At 45.9% G+C, this 18,452-nt stretch overlaps 1 protein-coding gene across 2 annotated transcripts in view; it reads right to left on the reverse strand.

Annotated features, from left to right (window-relative positions):
• Positions 1 to 6,928: 6,928 nt before the first annotated feature.
• Positions 6,929 to 18,452, reverse strand: part of PMEL (premelanosome protein) — a 52,787-nt gene continuing 41,263 nt past the window's right edge. For both annotated transcript variants that reach the window (XM_030196739.1, XM_030196738.1), the window contains 3 exons: positions 14,615 to 14,820; positions 12,105 to 12,195; positions 6,929 to 7,420 (listed from right to left, as the gene is read on the reverse strand). In XM_030196739.1, the coding sequence (XP_030052599.1) occupies positions 7,261 to 7,420; positions 12,105 to 12,195; positions 14,615 to 14,820 (457 nt within the window). In that variant the 3' untranslated portion in view covers positions 6,929 to 7,260. The remainder of the gene's footprint in view (positions 7,421 to 12,104; positions 12,196 to 14,614; positions 14,821 to 18,452) is intronic.

The raw sequence follows: 18,452 nt of genomic DNA on the forward strand, positions 1-18,452 counted from the left end.
ATAAAAGGAACGGAACAAAAAATATGAGAAAAATTAAGAAAATAATCAAAGATACCCTTATGGGAAGACACAAATCTAGCAAAAAAAAGAGCACTGAGGGAGAGATCGACCAGTTGTGACCTCCCTGCTCCGTGAAAAATAATAGACTGAGGGTCTGACATGCATGCTTGGTGGAGCCACTGCCAAAAGCTTCTTGATACAGTGTGCTGTCCTGCATCTGCAACAGGCTCCATCGGGATGACATCACTAAAGCGTAAGGATACTGCTGTCCTTCTTGTCCTTGAAGAAACAAATACACAACAACAAAAAAAGCAATTAAACTATTTTAACTGTCCTAAATTAAATCTTTAATAAATTCCACCCATTATCCCCGTTGCCCACTCTAAATTTTAATAAGGTATCTTTACAGCCCAGTGATACCATCTGGGTTCTAGGTGTGCTGCTTTGAGGATCATATTTCATTAGTTGTCAGAGCCTGTTTTTTTTCCGGCTAAGACAGGTACGCTCAGTCAAGCATTTGCTCAACCAAAATGTGCTGCATGTTGTAATTCATGCTTTAGTTATTCAACACATAGATTACTGTAACATTTTCCTCCAAGGCATCTGTCAGAGAGAGATCAAATGACTGCAGTTGAACGTGGCTGTGAAGTTACTTTTCCATGCTGCGAAATATGATCATGTGACCCCACTGTTACAAGCCAAACACTGGCTGCCAGAGGAACAACACATATTATACAAAATGCTGCTTTTGGTCTAAGACCGTTTGTACAGGATTCCCTTATTTTTTGTTAACCTTCTAGTTCTTATCATTTCTATAGTGCTACTAGACTTATGCAGCGCTGTACACTTGAACATGAAGAGACAGTCCCTGCTCGACAGAGCTTACTACAATCTAATTAGGACAGACAGGACAAATCCCTGCACGTAGATTTAGGCGCACTGGGTCATATTTTATAACTATGTGCGTAAATTTCAGAACACCCATGATACGCCCATTTCCCCACCCATAACATGCCACTTTTTGCCTGCACGCAACAGTCCTTATTGACTGTTCCTCACTTCGAGTAATACCTTCCCAGACATTTCAGAAGCTGAAGTTTAATGTGGTGGGACCTACTCTCTGGAACACTTTGCCTATACTTTTGCGTAAAGAGCCTTCCCTTTCTTCGTTTAAGGTTTATTTTAAAAAACACATCAGTTTCAGGACGCTTTTAATAGCTGGCTTGCTAAGCCACTGGGGTGCTTTAGCCCTACCATCCTTTTAGACGCAGCAGGGCTATCTCTTCGCTTTTCTACTTGTATCATCTCTAGGGTGTTTAGATTATGTTTTTGGTTTATTAATAAATATCCCTGAGTTGGAACATCAGTGATTGCTCCTCTTTCTTTGTTTTTTTGTATTTGTTGTTTGCAAAAGGTGTCTGTTCTAGAGAGTTGCACAGGGACAGAAATCTAACCCGTCCCCACCGCCAGTAATCTCCATCTCAACTCCTGGCCCAGCCCTTACTGTGCCACAGTCACCTTGACCCCCCCAAGAAAGCCAAATTCTATAAGCAGCAAAAATACTATTAAAAGTAACATAAATCATTTTCTTCCATACTCTGTTAAGATGTACAGATCAGCACAGGACCCAAAGCAGTCCAAATTCCAAAACAAATAAAGTCAGAAACAACACAGTTTATACCTAATTGTTCAGCCACCCTTAGGATTCACTTTTGGGTTTATAAAGCAAAACTTTGTGCATGTAAGGACTGCTTAAATGATTTAAAACAAAGTTTAAAGCAAATGCCCTTAATATGTAATACTTGGTACAATAATGAAACAATCGAATATTCACATAGCAAGCAGCCTGAGGCAACAGATTTATTTTCTACTGAACATAATTAACTTTGTATGAACTTAGCAGCTAATAGTGTGCTGAACTGGACAATGTTGGCACATTTAGACTGATGCTGGACTAAAACTCTGCATGAAGGAAGCCCTTCTCTAATTATTCAGTACCTCTCTGTGAAAAAGTAGTAATAAAAAAGGCAAGTGCATTTGTATAATATACCACTGCAATACATAAAACAAAAGGAGCAAGTTCCTACATGCCATCTTTTTCTTTTGATGTAAGCACAGGAAAAAAAAAAGATTTTAAATGCTCCCAGGTTTCAACCTAATTCATGTTTAATGTGAGTTATAAATGTCATAAATAAATAGATGGAAATTCTGAAGAGCACCTGATTCTCATAACATGATGTCTGTTTTAGTGGCCCTGTACCAGGGGGGAAATTAATCTCTGCATGAATATAACATTGCTAGGGTGTCCCTATATCCAGCTCCTCCAAATGGCACACTGATTATGATTTATAACAAATTACTACTCTACCTATGAAAAGTTATTCTATTATTATACTTCTGTGTACATCCATATGCTGCATAAGCCAGTATGTTTGAAAGTATAAGTTAGATTAAATAAAAATACCACCAACAATAAAGAACAACAACATGAATGCAGCAGCTCATAGGTTTGCTTGCTTTGTTTTGAGTGTACAGCGATGGCCGTTGCGTGAGGAAGGGAAAACAAACGCCTAATATGTTTCTCAGTTCCTTACTCTTACCTCCTCCTTCAACCTCCAACTGAGCTCCTCCACCCCTACTCACAAATCTGGCCACTGTCTTGATCTCGTCCTCTCTTCTACGTGCTCACCCTCCAATTTCTGCGTATCAGCTCTTCCTCTCTCTGACCATCACCTAATCACATTCACACTTCAGCACCCTCCCCCTCATTCTCGCCCAACACTAAATACTACTTCCAGAAATCTCCAGGCTGTAGACCCCCTCACCTTATCCTCTAGTATCTCTGATCTCCTCCCTTCCATCATGTCCTCCGAATCTGTTGATAAAGCTGTTTCCACTTACAATGCCACTCTCTCCTCTGCTCTAGACACCCTTGCACCGTCCATCTCCTGTCCCACAAGGCGTACCAATCCCCAGCCTTGGCTGACCCCTTGCACCCAATACCTTCGCTCCTGCGCCCGTTCAGCTGAACGCCTCTGGAAGAAATCTCGCACCCATACTGATTTCATTCACTTCAAATTCATGCTATCCTCCTTCCAATCCTCCCTATTCCTCGCCAAACAGGACTATTACACCCAATTGACTAATTCCCTCAGCTCTAATCCTCGTCATCTCTTCGCCACCCTCAACTCCTTCCTCAAAGTGCCCTCTGCTCCCACCCCCCCTTCACTCTCTCCTCAATCTCTGGCCAAATACTTCCATGACAAGGTCCAGAAGATCAACCTTGAATTCACCACCAAACCTTCTCCTCTTCATCCTGTAACCCACTCTCTCAACCAACCAACCCAGGCCTCCTCCTCCTCTTTTCCTGATATCACCGAAGAGGAAACCGCCCATCCATCTCCTCTCCTCCTCGAAATCCACCACCTGTTCCTCAGACCCCATCCCCACCAACCTACTTAGCACCATCGCTCCTACTATCACCCCCACCATCTGTCATATACTCAACCTCTCTCCAGTGCAACTGTCCCGGACACCTTCAAGCATGCTGTGGTCACACCACTCCTCAAAAAACCATCTATTGACCCTACCTGTCCCTCCAACTACCGCCCCATTTCCCTCCTACCCTTCCTCTCAAAGATACTTGAATGCGCCGTTCACAGCCGCTGCATTGATTTTCTCTCCTCTCATGCCATCCTCGATCCGCTTCAATCCGGCTTTCGCCCCTACACTCAACAGAAACGGCACTATCTAAATGCAATGACCTGTTCCTCGCCAAATCCAAAGGTCACTACTCCATCCTCATCCTCCTCGACCTATCCGCCGCTTTTGACACTGTCAATCACAACCTACTTCTTGACACACTGTCCTCCTTTGGGTTCCAGGGCCCTGTCCTCTCCTGGTTCTCCTCTTATCTCTCCCATCGTACCTTCAGAGTACACTCTCATGGTTCGTCCTCCTCCCCTATCCCGCTCTCTGTTGGAGTTCCTCAGGGATCTGTCCTTGGGCCCCTCCTTTTTTCAATCTACACCTCTTCCTTAGGCTCCCTGATCTCATCTCATGGTTTCCACTATCATCTTTATGCTGACGACACCCAGCTGTATCTCTCCACACCAGACATCACTGCGGAAACCCAGGCCAAAGTATCGGCCTGCTTATCCGACATTGCCGCCTGGATGTCCAACCGCCACCTGAAACTGAACATGGCCAAGACTGAACTTATTGTTTTCCCAAACCCACTTCTCCTCTCCCTTCACTCTCTATTTCAGTTGATAACACCCTCATCATCCCCGTCTCATCTGCCCGCAACCTCGGTGTCATCTTCGACTCCTCCCTCTCCTTCTCTGCGCATATCCAGCAGATAGCCAAGACCTGTCGCTTCTTCCTCTACAACGTTAGCAAAATTCGCCCCTTCCTCTCTGAGCACACTACCCGAACTCTCATCCACTCTCTCATTACCTCTCGCCTTGACTACTGGAACCTACTCCTCACCGGCCTCCCACTTAGCCACCTATCCCCCCTTCAGTCCATCCAGAACTCTGCCGCATGTCTTATCTTCCACCTTGATCGATATACTCATATCACCCCCCCTTCTCAAGTCACTTCACTGGCTTCTGATCAGATACCGCATACAGTTCAAGCTTCTCCTACTAACCTAAAATGCACTCGATCTGCAGCCCCTCACCTCTCTACCCTCATCTCCCCTTACGTCCCTACCCGTAACCTCCGCTCTCAAGACAAATCCCTCCTTTCAGTACCCTTCTCCACCACTGCCAACTCTAGGCTCCGCCCTTTCTGCCTCGCCTCACCCCATGCTTGGAACAAACTCCCTGAGCACATACGCCAGGCCCCCTCCCTACCCATCTTCAAATCATTGCTCAAAGCCCACCTTCTTCAATGTTGCTTTCGGCACCTAATCACAACACCTCTACTCAGGAAATCAAGACTACCCCAACTTGACATTTCGTCCTTTAGATTGTAAGCTCTTCTGAGCAGGGACCGTCCTTAGTTATTAATTTGTACAGCGCTGCGTAACCCTTGTAGCGCTCTAGAAATGTTAAGTAGTAGTAGTAGTAAATGGCTTCAACTTTTTATCATCCCGACTCCATCCATCAACCTCCCCTCTAGCCCTGGGTGCCCTCCTGGCACATACCTTAACGCACCTGGTGGTCTAGTGGCTTCTTCGGGGCAGGAACGATCCCCACTCTTGCCTGCCCGCTGCCACTGATCCTCTTGCTGTCTCTGCTTTTTTTTTAAATGGCTGCCAAGACTTCCAGCGGCAGCCTCACGAGAGTCTCGCAAGACTTCCCTGGAAGTCTCGCGAAGCTGCCACATTGCCCTGATTGAACACATTAATTACCCTCTCCACATCTTATCCACTTCCACACCACCAAGCTATATGGATAGTGGCTGAATACCATTGGCTAGCTGTAGAGATAGGTCAAATGTCCACATTCCACCCCCACTCTATCCTGGTATTATCCAGTCCATAAGAACATAAGAATAGCCATACAGGGTGAGACCAGTGATCCATCTAGCCCAGTATCCTGTTTTCAGCAGTGGCCAATCCAGTTCACAAGTACCTGGCAGAAACCCAAATTGTGGCAACATTCCAAGCTACCAATTCCAGGGCAAGCAGTGGCTTCCCAATGTCTGTGTCAATAACAGACTATGGACTTTTCCTCCAGAAATTAGTCCAGACCTTTTTTAAACCCAGAAGCACTGTTAGTACATTTTCTCTTAATGAGTTCCAGAGCTTAACTTTGTTGAGTGAAAAAATATTTCCTCCTATTTGTTTTAAAAGTATTTCCATATAACTTCATTGAGTGTTTCCTAGTCTTTGTACTTTTTGAAAGAGCAAAAAATCTATTCACTTTTACCTATTCTACACCAGCAAGGATTTTGCAGACCTCAATCATATTCCCCCTCAGCTGTCTTTTCCAAGCTGAAAAGCTGTAACCTCTTTAGCCTTTCCTCATATGAGAGGAGTTCCAACCCCTTTCTCATTTTGGTTCTTCTTTGAACCTTTTCTAATTCCACTATATCTTTTCTGAGATATGGCGACCAGAATTGAGTGCAATACTCAAGGTGAGTTCACACTATGGAGCAATACAGAGAGGCATTATAATGTTCTCGGTCTTATTTTCCATCCCTTTCCTAATAATTCCAAGCATTCTGTTTGCTTTTTTGACCACTGTTGCACAGGGGGCAGATTTCAGTGTACTATCTACGATAACACCTAGATCTTTTTCTTGGGTGCTGACTCCTAAGGTGAACCCTAGCATCAAGTAACTATATCACCTGTATATTGCTGTTTAAAATGTCATGGATAGAGGATTTGTCTGTATTGCAGCAGCCGCTATACAGAAACGTCTTTTTGAATATATGGCCTTTAGGCATGCCTAGTTTCCCTATATCTTAATCTTATCCTGTCCTTCATTCACTTAGGGACTTCCCAGTGATTTGAATGCCCATCCACACTGATTCTAACAGGATTTATTGTATGTTACTAGCTTATAACACAGATGCAACTCTTGCTGGGACATCACTCCATGTTATTTCTGAAAATCCAGTAGAGGTGAGGACTGAGGACACAACAAAGACAAAACCAAGGCTAATCTAACAAATCAGGTCTTTATTGCTGATGTAAGTCAATTGTCAAAAGGCTCGACACAGCCGTGTTTCGGTAGACGTGCCTTATCTCGTTGACCACATAAAAGTATAAGAACAAAAGCTAGTACAAATGTAATGCACAAAGTATGTATGTATGCAAGCTAGGTGCATGGTGTACCCATTAGAAGTAGCTTCGTTCTATGTGCATTACATTTGTACCAACTTTCATTCTTCTGAAAATCCCACATCTGGCCTTGCAGTGCTTTTACCTCTGTCCTGTGAAGCACTGACCCAACAGAAAAGAAAAAGAGTCACGGAAACCAGAACTTGGACATTTTATTGGCAGGTGAAAGAACATTGGTAAACCAACGATTGAGTAAGGAAGGTTGTAGGAAACCAACAGGAAGGAGAGCAGCTGGGACCCAGACTGAAAATATACCAGTCATGTAGAGGGAGAGAAGAAAGGAAGACTTGTATCCCCCAACCCCACTCCAGGGCTGAACTGTGTACAAAGTAGAGCCAAGCCAGACATTTTCTCTGGCCCTGTGAAACCTGACCATGAAATTCCTGCTGCTCTGGACCCTGGAAGCACAGATGTTTCAATCTATCAGGAAGAGGAGGTTCATCATGTAATATGGGGGGCAGGCATTAAACAGAACTCCCATGCAGCAACGGGCGGCTCTCGCCACTCATTGGGCGGCTCACTATTTGTCGAAAGAAGAGGAATAGAGGAGAAGGATGGATAATCCATCTTCTGGTGGACGGCTGGGTTGCATCAGTAGGGAGAGAGGAGTACTTCTGTGTGTGCCTGCCAGAAAAAAAAGTAGTTATGGTTTGATCCTTCTAAAATAGTGAGTATGGTATAGTGTTTCCCTGTGACTTAGAAAAAGTGCAAGCAGCATGCAGGGACAAGCATAGCTCTGTGCACGCTCAGCACCTGCCCCTCCCCCACACACACAAGCCAGCTCCTTCAGCTACGACCAGGATTAGATCATTTCTATTGTGTTCAGCACCCTGAATCGTATTGAAATGACACCTATGGTGCAACGGGTGTCGAGCAGCCACAAAGTAGAAGGCTGCACTGCTTGTATGTGCAGACTTTTTCTCTAGGCATGTGTGTGGTTGTGTTCACCACTTTCCTTAGAGAGGGGTCGATGCAGTAAGCTTATGTTAGCTATGTACTAAGGCAGCCTAATGCAAAACTTTAGCTCCCTGATACAGTAACCAAGTAGTATGTAAATAAACCCAGCACAAAAAATGTACACTAGCAGGACAGAGCCCATGTGCACACATACTAGTCCCCCCCCCCCCAACACACACACACACTCCTACACTGGACACTCCTAATACCCACATCCCCAGTGGCCCAAATGTAGGGTTACCATATGGCTCCAGAAAAAGGAGGACGGATTGAGCCAGCCGGGTTTTACTTCCATTGCTTTCCATTGAAAGCAATGGAAGTAAAACCCAGCTGGCTCAATTACTTCCATTGAAAGCAATGGCAGTAAAACCCGGCTGGCTCAATCCGTCCTCATTTTTCTGGAGCCATATGGTAACCCTACCCAAATGGGACCCCCAAACCATCTCTGCAGCCCCCTTTCCCTCCCCCTCCAGCTCCTGCTTCCAAAAAACATTCCTGCTAGCTCATGTGGAGCTTCCAGACCTCCCCCCGCCCCAACTCCACAGACAACCATAGTAGTCCAAATGGCACACCCTCCCTGGACCCCTTATCCCTCTCCCTGTGCACCTTTTATTGTATTACACAAACTAGCAAAACAAGGGATATATATTTGAAAATAGCTGTAACAAAATCTGTCAAAGACTACAAAACCTGTGACAGCTATTCTAATCAAGTATCTTTGGTTTGAAGGATTATTGAACAACAACAATTGAAGTTTGGATCCGTATATATATATATATATATATATATATATATATATATAAGAACATTGAGATACTGACCCAAGAAAAACATCACGTAATGAACTTTGATTATGTTCTCCCTAATTTTGCAATCCGTACGATTTTTGCATTTGAATTTTGATAACTAACAATTGTGTTACATATTGTGTATGAATAAATGTGGTGTGGTTGGGCAGGTATGAGTGATAAGTTATTGGGTTTTAGTATATGAGAATATGGTGATTTACAATTTATAATAAAAGATACTTGATTAGAATAGCTGTCAGAGGTGTTGTAGCCCGTGTACCTTTTGAGAGACAGGAGTGATGGCCACTCCTGCCTCTGCACTGCCATTTTATGGCAGGCCCTGGCACCATGCAGTACATCTCAGCAGACTGACTCCACATGGTGTGTCCCAGAATGCACCACACCGAGTCAATCACCACCATTTTTCAAGATGGCAGTTAGGAGGCAAAAGTGAGTGGGCATGCATCACTCCTGTTGCCCAGAGGTGAGGGAGGTGGAGGTTGAGGAGACCCACTTGAACTACCAGGGTTATTTATGAGGCGTAGGGATAGGGGCCCACCACTAAGGGTCAGTCGTGGAGTCTTTGGGTGATAGGTCCTGGGAGCTGAGTTGGGCCCACAAGAATGTTTTGGTGCTTAGGAAGCCAGAGGAATGAGGAAATTCTCCCATGCTGCACCTTTACAGCAAACTTGAACAGACATAGATTCAGTTCTACAAAATGAGTAAAACACTGCACTAGAATTTAGCATAGATTTTTTTTTTTTACAGCCAGAGTAACTTAATAAACAGCAATTTGCGTGTGTTTTGTATACCTACTGCACTACTTTTTAGAGCAATGGTTTTACACTATTTCCCCTGCTAGTCTTCCTGCACTGGAAATAAGATTAGCACAGGAACATCAAGCATGTACTCCTGGATTCTATAAACGGCGACAAGTTGCACATGCAAATCTGTGCACGTAGTCGATTTGTATGTGCAACTTAGTTGCTTAACAAACTAATCAGCGCTAATAAATGGCCACTAACAAGCAATTATCAGCATTAATTAGAATTTATATGCACAACTTTCTAAACATATCCTGTAAAGTGGTGTGCGTAAATTCTAATGCGTAGATCACAAAAGGGACATTGCCATAGTAGGATTATAGGCGTTCCTGAAAAATTACACGCACTTATAGAAGTTTTACACCAGGTTTTAGTTGGTGTAAATGGTTGCACCTAAATTTTAGTCACAGGAACAGGCGCTACATGTATTCTATAAACCACGTCTAACTTTAGAACTAAGCGTAGGGATTTTTTTTTTGTGCCCTTTATAGAATTTGGTCCATATTGTGTTGGCCCTTGAGTCATCCACCTATCTGTCATGTCTTACAGCCATATCTGGGGTGGTAACCAAACAGCAAACATTGTCCTAGGATAGAAAACTGTGGGGAGGGGCTCTAAGCAGACCAGACTCCTCATTCACACACAGTGACAAGAATACCTCCTCTCCATGATCGGGCTTTAGCGTACAATGTGTCAACCACCCTTGTACAGAATATCGCAGAAGTCCTAGTGTAGAGTGAATTCCTACTGCAACTTTGACTTTCAGTTTACCTAGACACACTCAGTTTTATTTCTATTTGCAAAGAACAGTCTAATCTAATCCAATCCTGCATTTGTATCCCACCTATTTCAAACAAGGGTGCTCTTTCTGCGCATAGGAACCAACTTTTCAAAATGATTGGGGGTGCTGAAATTTTTTTTTTTTTTTTACAGGTGGTGCATTACCCCCCTCCCCGCCCCCTCTTCTCCCCCTCCATTCATATCCAGCAATTCTCCTCTCTCTCCTGCCCTCTTCTCCATTCATATCCAGCAATTCTACTCTCCCCTCTCATCCATGTCTAGCGAATTCTCCTCTCTCCCCTGCCCTCCCCTCCCTCCATCCTGGTCCAACAAGTCTCATCTCTCCCCTGCCCTCTCTTCCATGACCAACGATTTCTCCTCCCTCCCCTCCCTCCATGTCTAGTAACTCGCCCCAAACACCACCTGCCCCTTTTCAGCCCCCCCTTTCCTCTGAGTTCCAGGCCCCCCTCCCTCTCCTCTGAGTACCAGGCCTCCTCCCTCCCTTCCTCTGAGTTCCAGGCCCCCCTCCCTCCCTCTGAGTTCCAGGCCCCCCTCCCTCCCTCAAGTTCCAGGCCTCCCTCTCCGCCGAGTGCCAGTCCCAGCCCCAGCCTGACCTCTTCTCCCACAACAGTCTTCCGCCCTCGCCTTCCTGCATGCCGCCCAGAATTTAAAACTCATTTTACCTCAGGGTCCCGGCGGCAGCAGTGAAAAGCGAGCAGGCTCGGCACTTCAGCCTTCCCTTCTCTCTCAGCTCTGGTCCTGCCCTTCTGGAAACAGGAAATGAGGGCGGGACCAGAGCTGAGAGAGAAGGGAAGGCTGAAGCGCCGAGCCTGCTCGCCTTTCACTGCTGCCGCCGGGACCCCGAGGTAAGATGAGTTTTAAATTATGGGCGGCATGCAGGAAGGTGAGGGCGGAGGACTGTTGAAGGAGAAGGGGGCGGGCACCGGGCAAGTCGGGCTGGCTGGGAAGGGAACTTCCAGTGGGTCAAAATATTGGGGTGCTCGAGCACCCACGGAGTCGGCGCCTTTGTTTCTGCGATCAACTCTACGCCAGCTCAGAGCTGGCATTAGGGTTGTGCTGAGCCGTGAGAGGAATGGGGAGACCGGTGTTGTTGGCATCTTGGCCAATCTCCCTTCCAGAACTTGAAAAACTTTTGTGGCAGGGAAGAAAGAAGCGAGGCAGGGAGCGTCAAAGTTGTGCAGACAGGGAAATTAATCAGTGGATGAAACCCCATCATACTTTGCTTTGGAGGAGTCGAGAGTAGACAGTGAAGAAAGAAATGTTTAAAAGCTTATTTCCACATCTTGAAATAACTGAATGAAGAGTACAAGAAAAAAGAACTGGATTTCCTCCTCCTCCCCCTTCTGGCATTCTAGGCATGTGCTGAAGAGCTCTGCTTAACGCACAACTCTCGAGCGCATGTGCAAGGCACCATCCTCCCCCTAACTTCTAAACAACTCTCATGCTCAATGCTATAAGCGCACCTAAATTTGCATCTCATTAGCATTGACCATTAGGGAGTAGTTCAGATGCGCTGATCTGGCGATATTTTTCTGGTGCTGTTTGGAACAGTGCAGGAGTTTTGAGCATCTTGGTGTAAGTGCATAATTTCTTTACTAAGGAAGTACTGGGGGGAGGGGATGTGGATGAGGGAGAGATATGGGCGGACAAGGGGTGTGCCTAGCACTTAGGCTCTAAAGGTTCTAGAATATTGTCAGGTACAAGCATTTACACCAGCCTTGGACCTGGTGCAAGTGCTAAAATGCAGACTTACACTAGTATTGTATAACAACAATTATGTGCAACATTGCCGGTATCAAATTTATGTTTAGCAGCCAGCCTTTTTCCACCTAATTTTAGGCAGCCTATTGAGAATGACTCCAGCGGGACTACAGGTTCCCTTGTACACTTCAGGACTGCTCACCTGCTGTGATCTACAGCATAACATCCTAGGCTCACCTGTAGGTATAGGCCACCACCACCAGTGCACCAACCACCAACAGCGCAGCGATCCCCCAGGCAGCCCCTGTGAGAGGGGAGGCATCTGATCCTGGAACACAAAGGACAGGAATTATAGCAGGGCCAGAAACCAGGAAAAAAAACATGGAGTCATAAAAGAAAAAAAAAAATGTGAGCTCCAGGCCAAAGATGCACAAAACTCATGTGAAATCTGCTGGCACTAGGATGACTGGATCCAGGGCCACCAACTGGTCTAGTGCTCAGGGGGACAGCCAACACCTAACTTCACATAGATGTGTTATCTAGTCAACGTTTGTGGATATTCAACTAAGCAATGAGTTCAAGTCACTTAACCCTCCATTGCCCCTGGTACAAAATAAGTACCTGAATTTATGTAAAAATGCTTTGAATGTAGTTGCAAAAACCTCAGAAGTCCCATTTCCCTTTCCCTCAGATGATCCTGTTAATCAGAAATGAAAGTAAATCTATCATTTCTGAATTTAACCCATAAAATCTTTTTTAAACTAAGCAAGCAACTTTAAGTAAATATGGGATTCCAATTTTAACCAGTGAAGATTATGTAGAAGAGGACTAACCTCGCTAAACTTGCCCAATTTAAAGATCAGTCTCTTCTGTAGTTGTTTGTATATAGAACAATATAATGAATTACAGTAGTCCAGGATTGGCATTAGAACTGCCTGAGCTATTAATCTAAAACCTAATGGACTCAGTGAAGCTCTAATCGCCCTTAGTTTCTACAAGTTAAAAAAGAATTTCTTTGATATTCATAAGATAACTTAGAATCCAAAATTATTCCCAAAACTCTGGAGTTATCATCAAATTTTAGGGAAGTACCTGAGAGTAGAGCAATCACTTCTGAAGAAACTTTCCATTGGCCTTTTGAGAGTTCTATTTGAGAAAGTTAGCCATAGCCCAATCATTAACTAACTTTATGTAATATTTTAATAATGAAAGAGTTTTCGGATGAGGGAAAGGTGAGTAGTAGAGTGCCTCAGGGATCGGTGCTGGGGCCAATTCTGTTCAATATATTTGTGAGTGACATTGCCAAAGGGTTAGAAGGTAAAGTTTGCCTTTTTGCGGATGACACCAAGATTTGTAACAGAGTGGACACCCTGGAGGGAGTGGAAAACATGAAAAAAAGATCTGCAGAAGCTAGAAGAATGGTCTAATGTTTGGCAATTAAAATTCAATGCAAAGTGATGCATTTAGGGAATAGAAATCCACGTGAGACAATTGTGTTAGGCGGTGAGAATCTGATATGTACAGACGGGGAGAGGGATCTTGGGGTGATAGTATCTGAGGATCTGAAGGCGATGAAACTGTGTGATAAGGCGGTGGCCGTAGCCAGAAAGTTGCTAGGCAGAGGTGTGACCAGCCTTCAATACAGTGGATCAGAATATCATGCTTACAAGACTAGCAGAAACAGATATCAGTGGCACAGTATCTACTTGGTTCAAATCCTATCTGTCAGATAGACAACAATCAGTTCTGTTCAGCAACAGCACATCATTACCTTGGGTACTGAACGGTGGGTGCCACAGGGATCCATACTGTCTCCCATTTTATTTAATATCTACCTCAAGCTTCTGGTTGAGTTGCTTCGGTCAATGGACACAAAATTCTGCATCTATGCTGTTGGTGTGCAACCACTTATACCCATTGAACCAGATCTACCCACAGGTCTGAGTAAACTGACTGCCTGCCTGACCGCAACTCAGGAATGGGCAAACGACAACACACTTTACCTGAACCCAAATAAAACAAAGATTCTTTGGGTACCAAACACGAGTGGACAAATGCCTGACTTCAAAATACCTTCTGGGAAGTATGAACTCCCCCTAAAATCTTGGGATACTGCTAGATTCATCATTCACTCTGATCCCGCAAATTCAAACAATCTTCAAAAATTGTCTCTATCACCTACGGCAGTTCTCTCCATATATTGATGACGAGTCATGCCATGATAACAGCACAAAGGGCCTTTAAGAACAAAAGGGAACACAGTTTTTCATTTAAAAAAATCCTTTAATAGTGAACTTTGATTGAAGAGAGACCCGCTTCAACTCTCGGCGACCATTTTGAATCCCCAGCCGAGACCGAGAAGGATGTAGGCAAAGGCAGGCAGCGCTCCGGGCAGGAAAGAGGGGGCTCTTTCCTGCCCCGAACATGTCACTAGACCACCAGGGAAGATGGTAAGGAAGGGGAGGGGAGCATGTGATGGGGGGAGGGGAGTATGTGATGGGGGGGCGCGGGGGAGGGGACTATGTGATGGGGGAGGGGAAAGGGGGCGGAATGAGGATCCAAAAGGGGCGTGACGTGTAAAAAGGGCTCCGCATGTGGCAAAAACCACCCCCACCGCTAGCGAAGGGCCCCTTTTACTGCAGCTTGGTAAAAGAACCCCCTCATTTCAGTATAACATGTTATCAGACAGTCAAAGGGTAACCTAACACTAGAGAACTCCAATGGTATCACTACATACTGGAACTCACCTTTGCCAATGATGACTTGTGTGCTGGCCATAACCAGGCTGACATCATTAGTCAGTGAGACATTGACACAGTAAACCCCAGAGTCACTGAAGACCTGGCGCAAGACAAGCTGGCAGTCGGGTGATGGCTCCACAGGCCCACAGAGCGTTTTCTGGGAAGTGAGACAGTCTGGATCGGAGATGATAGTGCAGGCCTCCTGGGGAACACTGTACAATGAGAACAACAAAGGAAACAGAGGAATAAAGGGTGGGAGAGTAGGGCTGACAACTTTATGAAAGAGAAAAATGTGCCACCTGCAGCTGCCCATCTTTGCCCCACCCTCAACAAAGTACATTGACAGTAACAGTGCAGCATACAGAAAGCACAACCTACATCAAGGGGGGAGAGTGTAAAAGGTTACACTCTTCATTGAGTCACTGTCCTTCAACATCTATATGCTCCCCTCAACATCTATATGCTCCCCACACTGTATTAAATCCAAACAAATTTCCGGAATCCATAAACTCCCCCCCCCCCCCCCCCCCCGCCACACACACACACAGCCCCGTTCTTAACAGAGAAAGTTCAGAGAAAAGCTAGAACATTTCCTAATAGAAAATACCATACAGAAAATTTTTTGATTCTAGTGTCATCTCAGAAACAGCTTCACAATCCAGGAAACTCGAACGAGCATGGAAAAAAACAAAAGGCGAACACACACTCAACACATGGAAACAATCACAAAGAAAATACAAATACGCAATAAGACAGACCAAAAGATCGTACTATAAAACTAAAATAGGGACAGATTACAAAGACACGAAGAAATTATACCAACTCGTGAACAAACTCCTAGACACCAACTTGGGCCCAGATGCATCAACCAAACGTAAAAAAAATCTAAAATGTAAAAGTCCCTAACGAATTTGAAAAAACAAAGAATGCACCAAAAAAACAAGTTGCACATGTTCGGTACGGTATTGTAAAGTACAATGCATTAAACTGGTGCAATCCCCGTCGGTAATCGGCCCCTAAAGCATGCGCAGAGCAGCCAAGCGTTATGCTGGCTGCTCTGCGCATGCAACAAACGTCAAAACAACAAAAAAAAACCCCAAAACACAAACACGTTGCAGGAGCATCCTGTATGGATGGCCTTGCCCCCCCCCCCCTCGCCCGAGGTCCCCGCTGCTCCCCGCTTCCCCCTGCATGAAAAATCAAAATTTTAGCAGTTCCGACCCCCCTCCCTTCCTCTCTCTCTACTCTTTCTCTCACAGCTCCGCCTCCTACCATACTCCGCCCCCGTGCCCCGCTCCCGCCACCCTCCCTGAGGTCATCACCGCTGCTCCCCCCCTCCGCCTTACCGCGTCCGCGCAGCGCCTCTCACCTCTGTGTGAAGGCGCTGCACGGGCAAGAAGAACATCTGATCGCCACCGAGTCTTCAGGATGTCTCTCCTTTCCTGACCTGGGCCCGCCCTCGTCTGATGTAAGAGAGGCGCTGCGCAGGCTCGGTAAGGCGGAGGGGGGCTCAGTGGAGGGGGGGAACAGCGGCGACAACCTCGTGAGGGGGCGGGGCACGGGGGCGGAGTATGGCGGGAGGCGGAGCTGTGAGGGAAAGAGTAGAGAGAAAGGAAGAGAGGAAGGGAGGGGGGTTGGGACTGCTAAAATTTTGATTTTTATCCTGCAGGGGGAAGCGGGGAGCAGTGGCGACCTCAGGTGGGGGGGGGCACGGGGCAGAGGATGGCGGAATCTGTTTAGAAAGAGAGAGAGGAAGGAAGGGAGGGAGGGAGGGGGGCCGGGGCTGCCTAACATCACAATTTTTTTAATGCAGGGGGCAGCGGGGAGCAGCAGCGATCTCGGGCAGGGGGGGCAAGGACACCCACAAGGATGTGTTAAGACATGTCTGTATGACAGCTCCGGCCTTAATGACAGCTCTGACCTCACATTAAATATATCGCGGTGAATGGCCACTGTCTTGATCTTATCCTCTTCTCAAACTGCTCACTCTCCAGTTTCTGTGCCTCAACTCTTCCCCTTTCTGACCATCATCTGATAACTTTCACACTTAAACACCCTCCTCCCCAGTCCCATCCAATCTTAACCAATACATTTAGGAATCTTCAGGCTATTGACCCTTCTACTCTGTCCTCCAGTGTTTCAAATCTCTTCTCTACCACTATGTTATCCAAGGGATAAACATAAAGGAATCCTGTTCAGAAGGAATGGATCCTAAGGAGCTTAGCCGAAATTGGGTGGCAGAGCCGGTGGCGAGAGGTGGGGATAGTGCTGGGCAGACTTATACGGTCTGTGCCAGAACCGGTGGTGGGAAGCGGGGCTGGTGGTTGGGAGGCGGGGATAGTGCTGGGCAGACTTATACGGTCTGTGCCCTGAAAAGGACAGGTACAAATCAAGGTGAGGTAGGGTTACCATCTGTCCGGATTTCCACGGACATGTCCTCTTTTTGAGGGCGCTGTCAGGAGTCCGGGCGGATTTCTTCATTTGCTGGCTTTGTCCGGGTTTTCTCCAAGTCCTCCGCTCCTCCTCCTGAATCTCAGTCTCCTCCCCTCGTCCGACGTGCTGCGTCCGTGCGTGTGCCCAGTCAGCTGATTAGTTGATCCATCCTCCGCCCTGCACGAATCAAGCACGCAGGCAGGCATGCAGTGCAGCGCTTCAGTTCTACTGCCTGCCGCCTGCAGCCGTCGCCATATCGACGATGAGGACCACGAGGTCAATTTGTTTTTATCCGACTCTTCTGGGTCCGGGACCTGGTCGGACGGAGACACTTTTTTTCGGATGTAGGTAACTTGGTAGTTGGTAGGTAGGCAGGTAGGCTGCCATGTTGTGGCCCATGTGGTTGCAGTGGGGACGTGGGGGGAAGGGAACGTAGAAGCGTGTAAGGGGGGCGAGAGAGCTGGCAAAGGTGGATGGAGAATGAATGTATGCTAATATTGATATCGAGTTGAAGTAGAAAAATTAAAGTAGGTGGGTTTCTGCCTGAGAGAGGGGGGTGTGGGCCATACCCATGGAGAGAACATGGACCTTGCTGGGACTCAGCAAGGGGAAGGAAGAGGTTTGGGAAGAGAATTTAAGAAGGTAGAAATGAATGCTGCAGCTAAAGTCTTTAGAACAGTTGACCAAAAAGGGGATGGAGGTCAGAGGAGAAGGAGAAAATTTTGGAGATTTGTTAAGAAGGAGGGGTAGAGAAAACTGACTGAACTTAAGAAGGGGGAAGAGATACAAACTAAGAATTGGAGATGGAATTGAAGAGGGAAACTGCTGCTGTGGGGGGCGAGGGAGAAGAAGCCTGTTATAATATAATGGGAGTATTCTACACAAGAAAATTACAAAACAGGTGCACAATTATTATTCTTTTTTTTTTGCATAGAATTCTCCTCCCCAGGACCCTTGAATATAATAGTAGTAACTGCTGCCATTAAACTGTAAGGTTTTGCAAAATGGGCCCCAGCCAGCCCATGTACTAATACGCTCGCTGACACTTGATTACTCGTAAATACGATACAGCTGTCAAAGTGTTGCACGGATTATTTAATTTGTTAGTACTAGTGTATAGCGTGTGGTGGACTTTGGTCCTGGGGAACTGGGTTCAATTCCCACTGCAGGCACAAGCAGCTCCCTGTGACTCTGGGCAAGTCACTTAACCCTCCATTGTCCCAGGTACAAATAAGTACCTGTATATAATATGTAAGCCGCACTGAACCTGCTATGAGTGGGAAAGCGCGGGGTACAAATGTAACAAAAAAAAACATAGAAAAAATCAGTGTAGATGATAGATCAGATATGCATGAAGTGTTGTTCATGTGTTTGCTGGGGATTGACTGTTTTTTTGTTGGGGGGGGGGGGG

This window comes from Microcaecilia unicolor, chromosome 3, assembly GCF_901765095.1.
Source record: "Microcaecilia unicolor chromosome 3, aMicUni1.1, whole genome shotgun sequence".
NCBI classification, from domain to species: domain Eukaryota; kingdom Metazoa; phylum Chordata; class Amphibia; order Gymnophiona; family Siphonopidae; genus Microcaecilia; species Microcaecilia unicolor.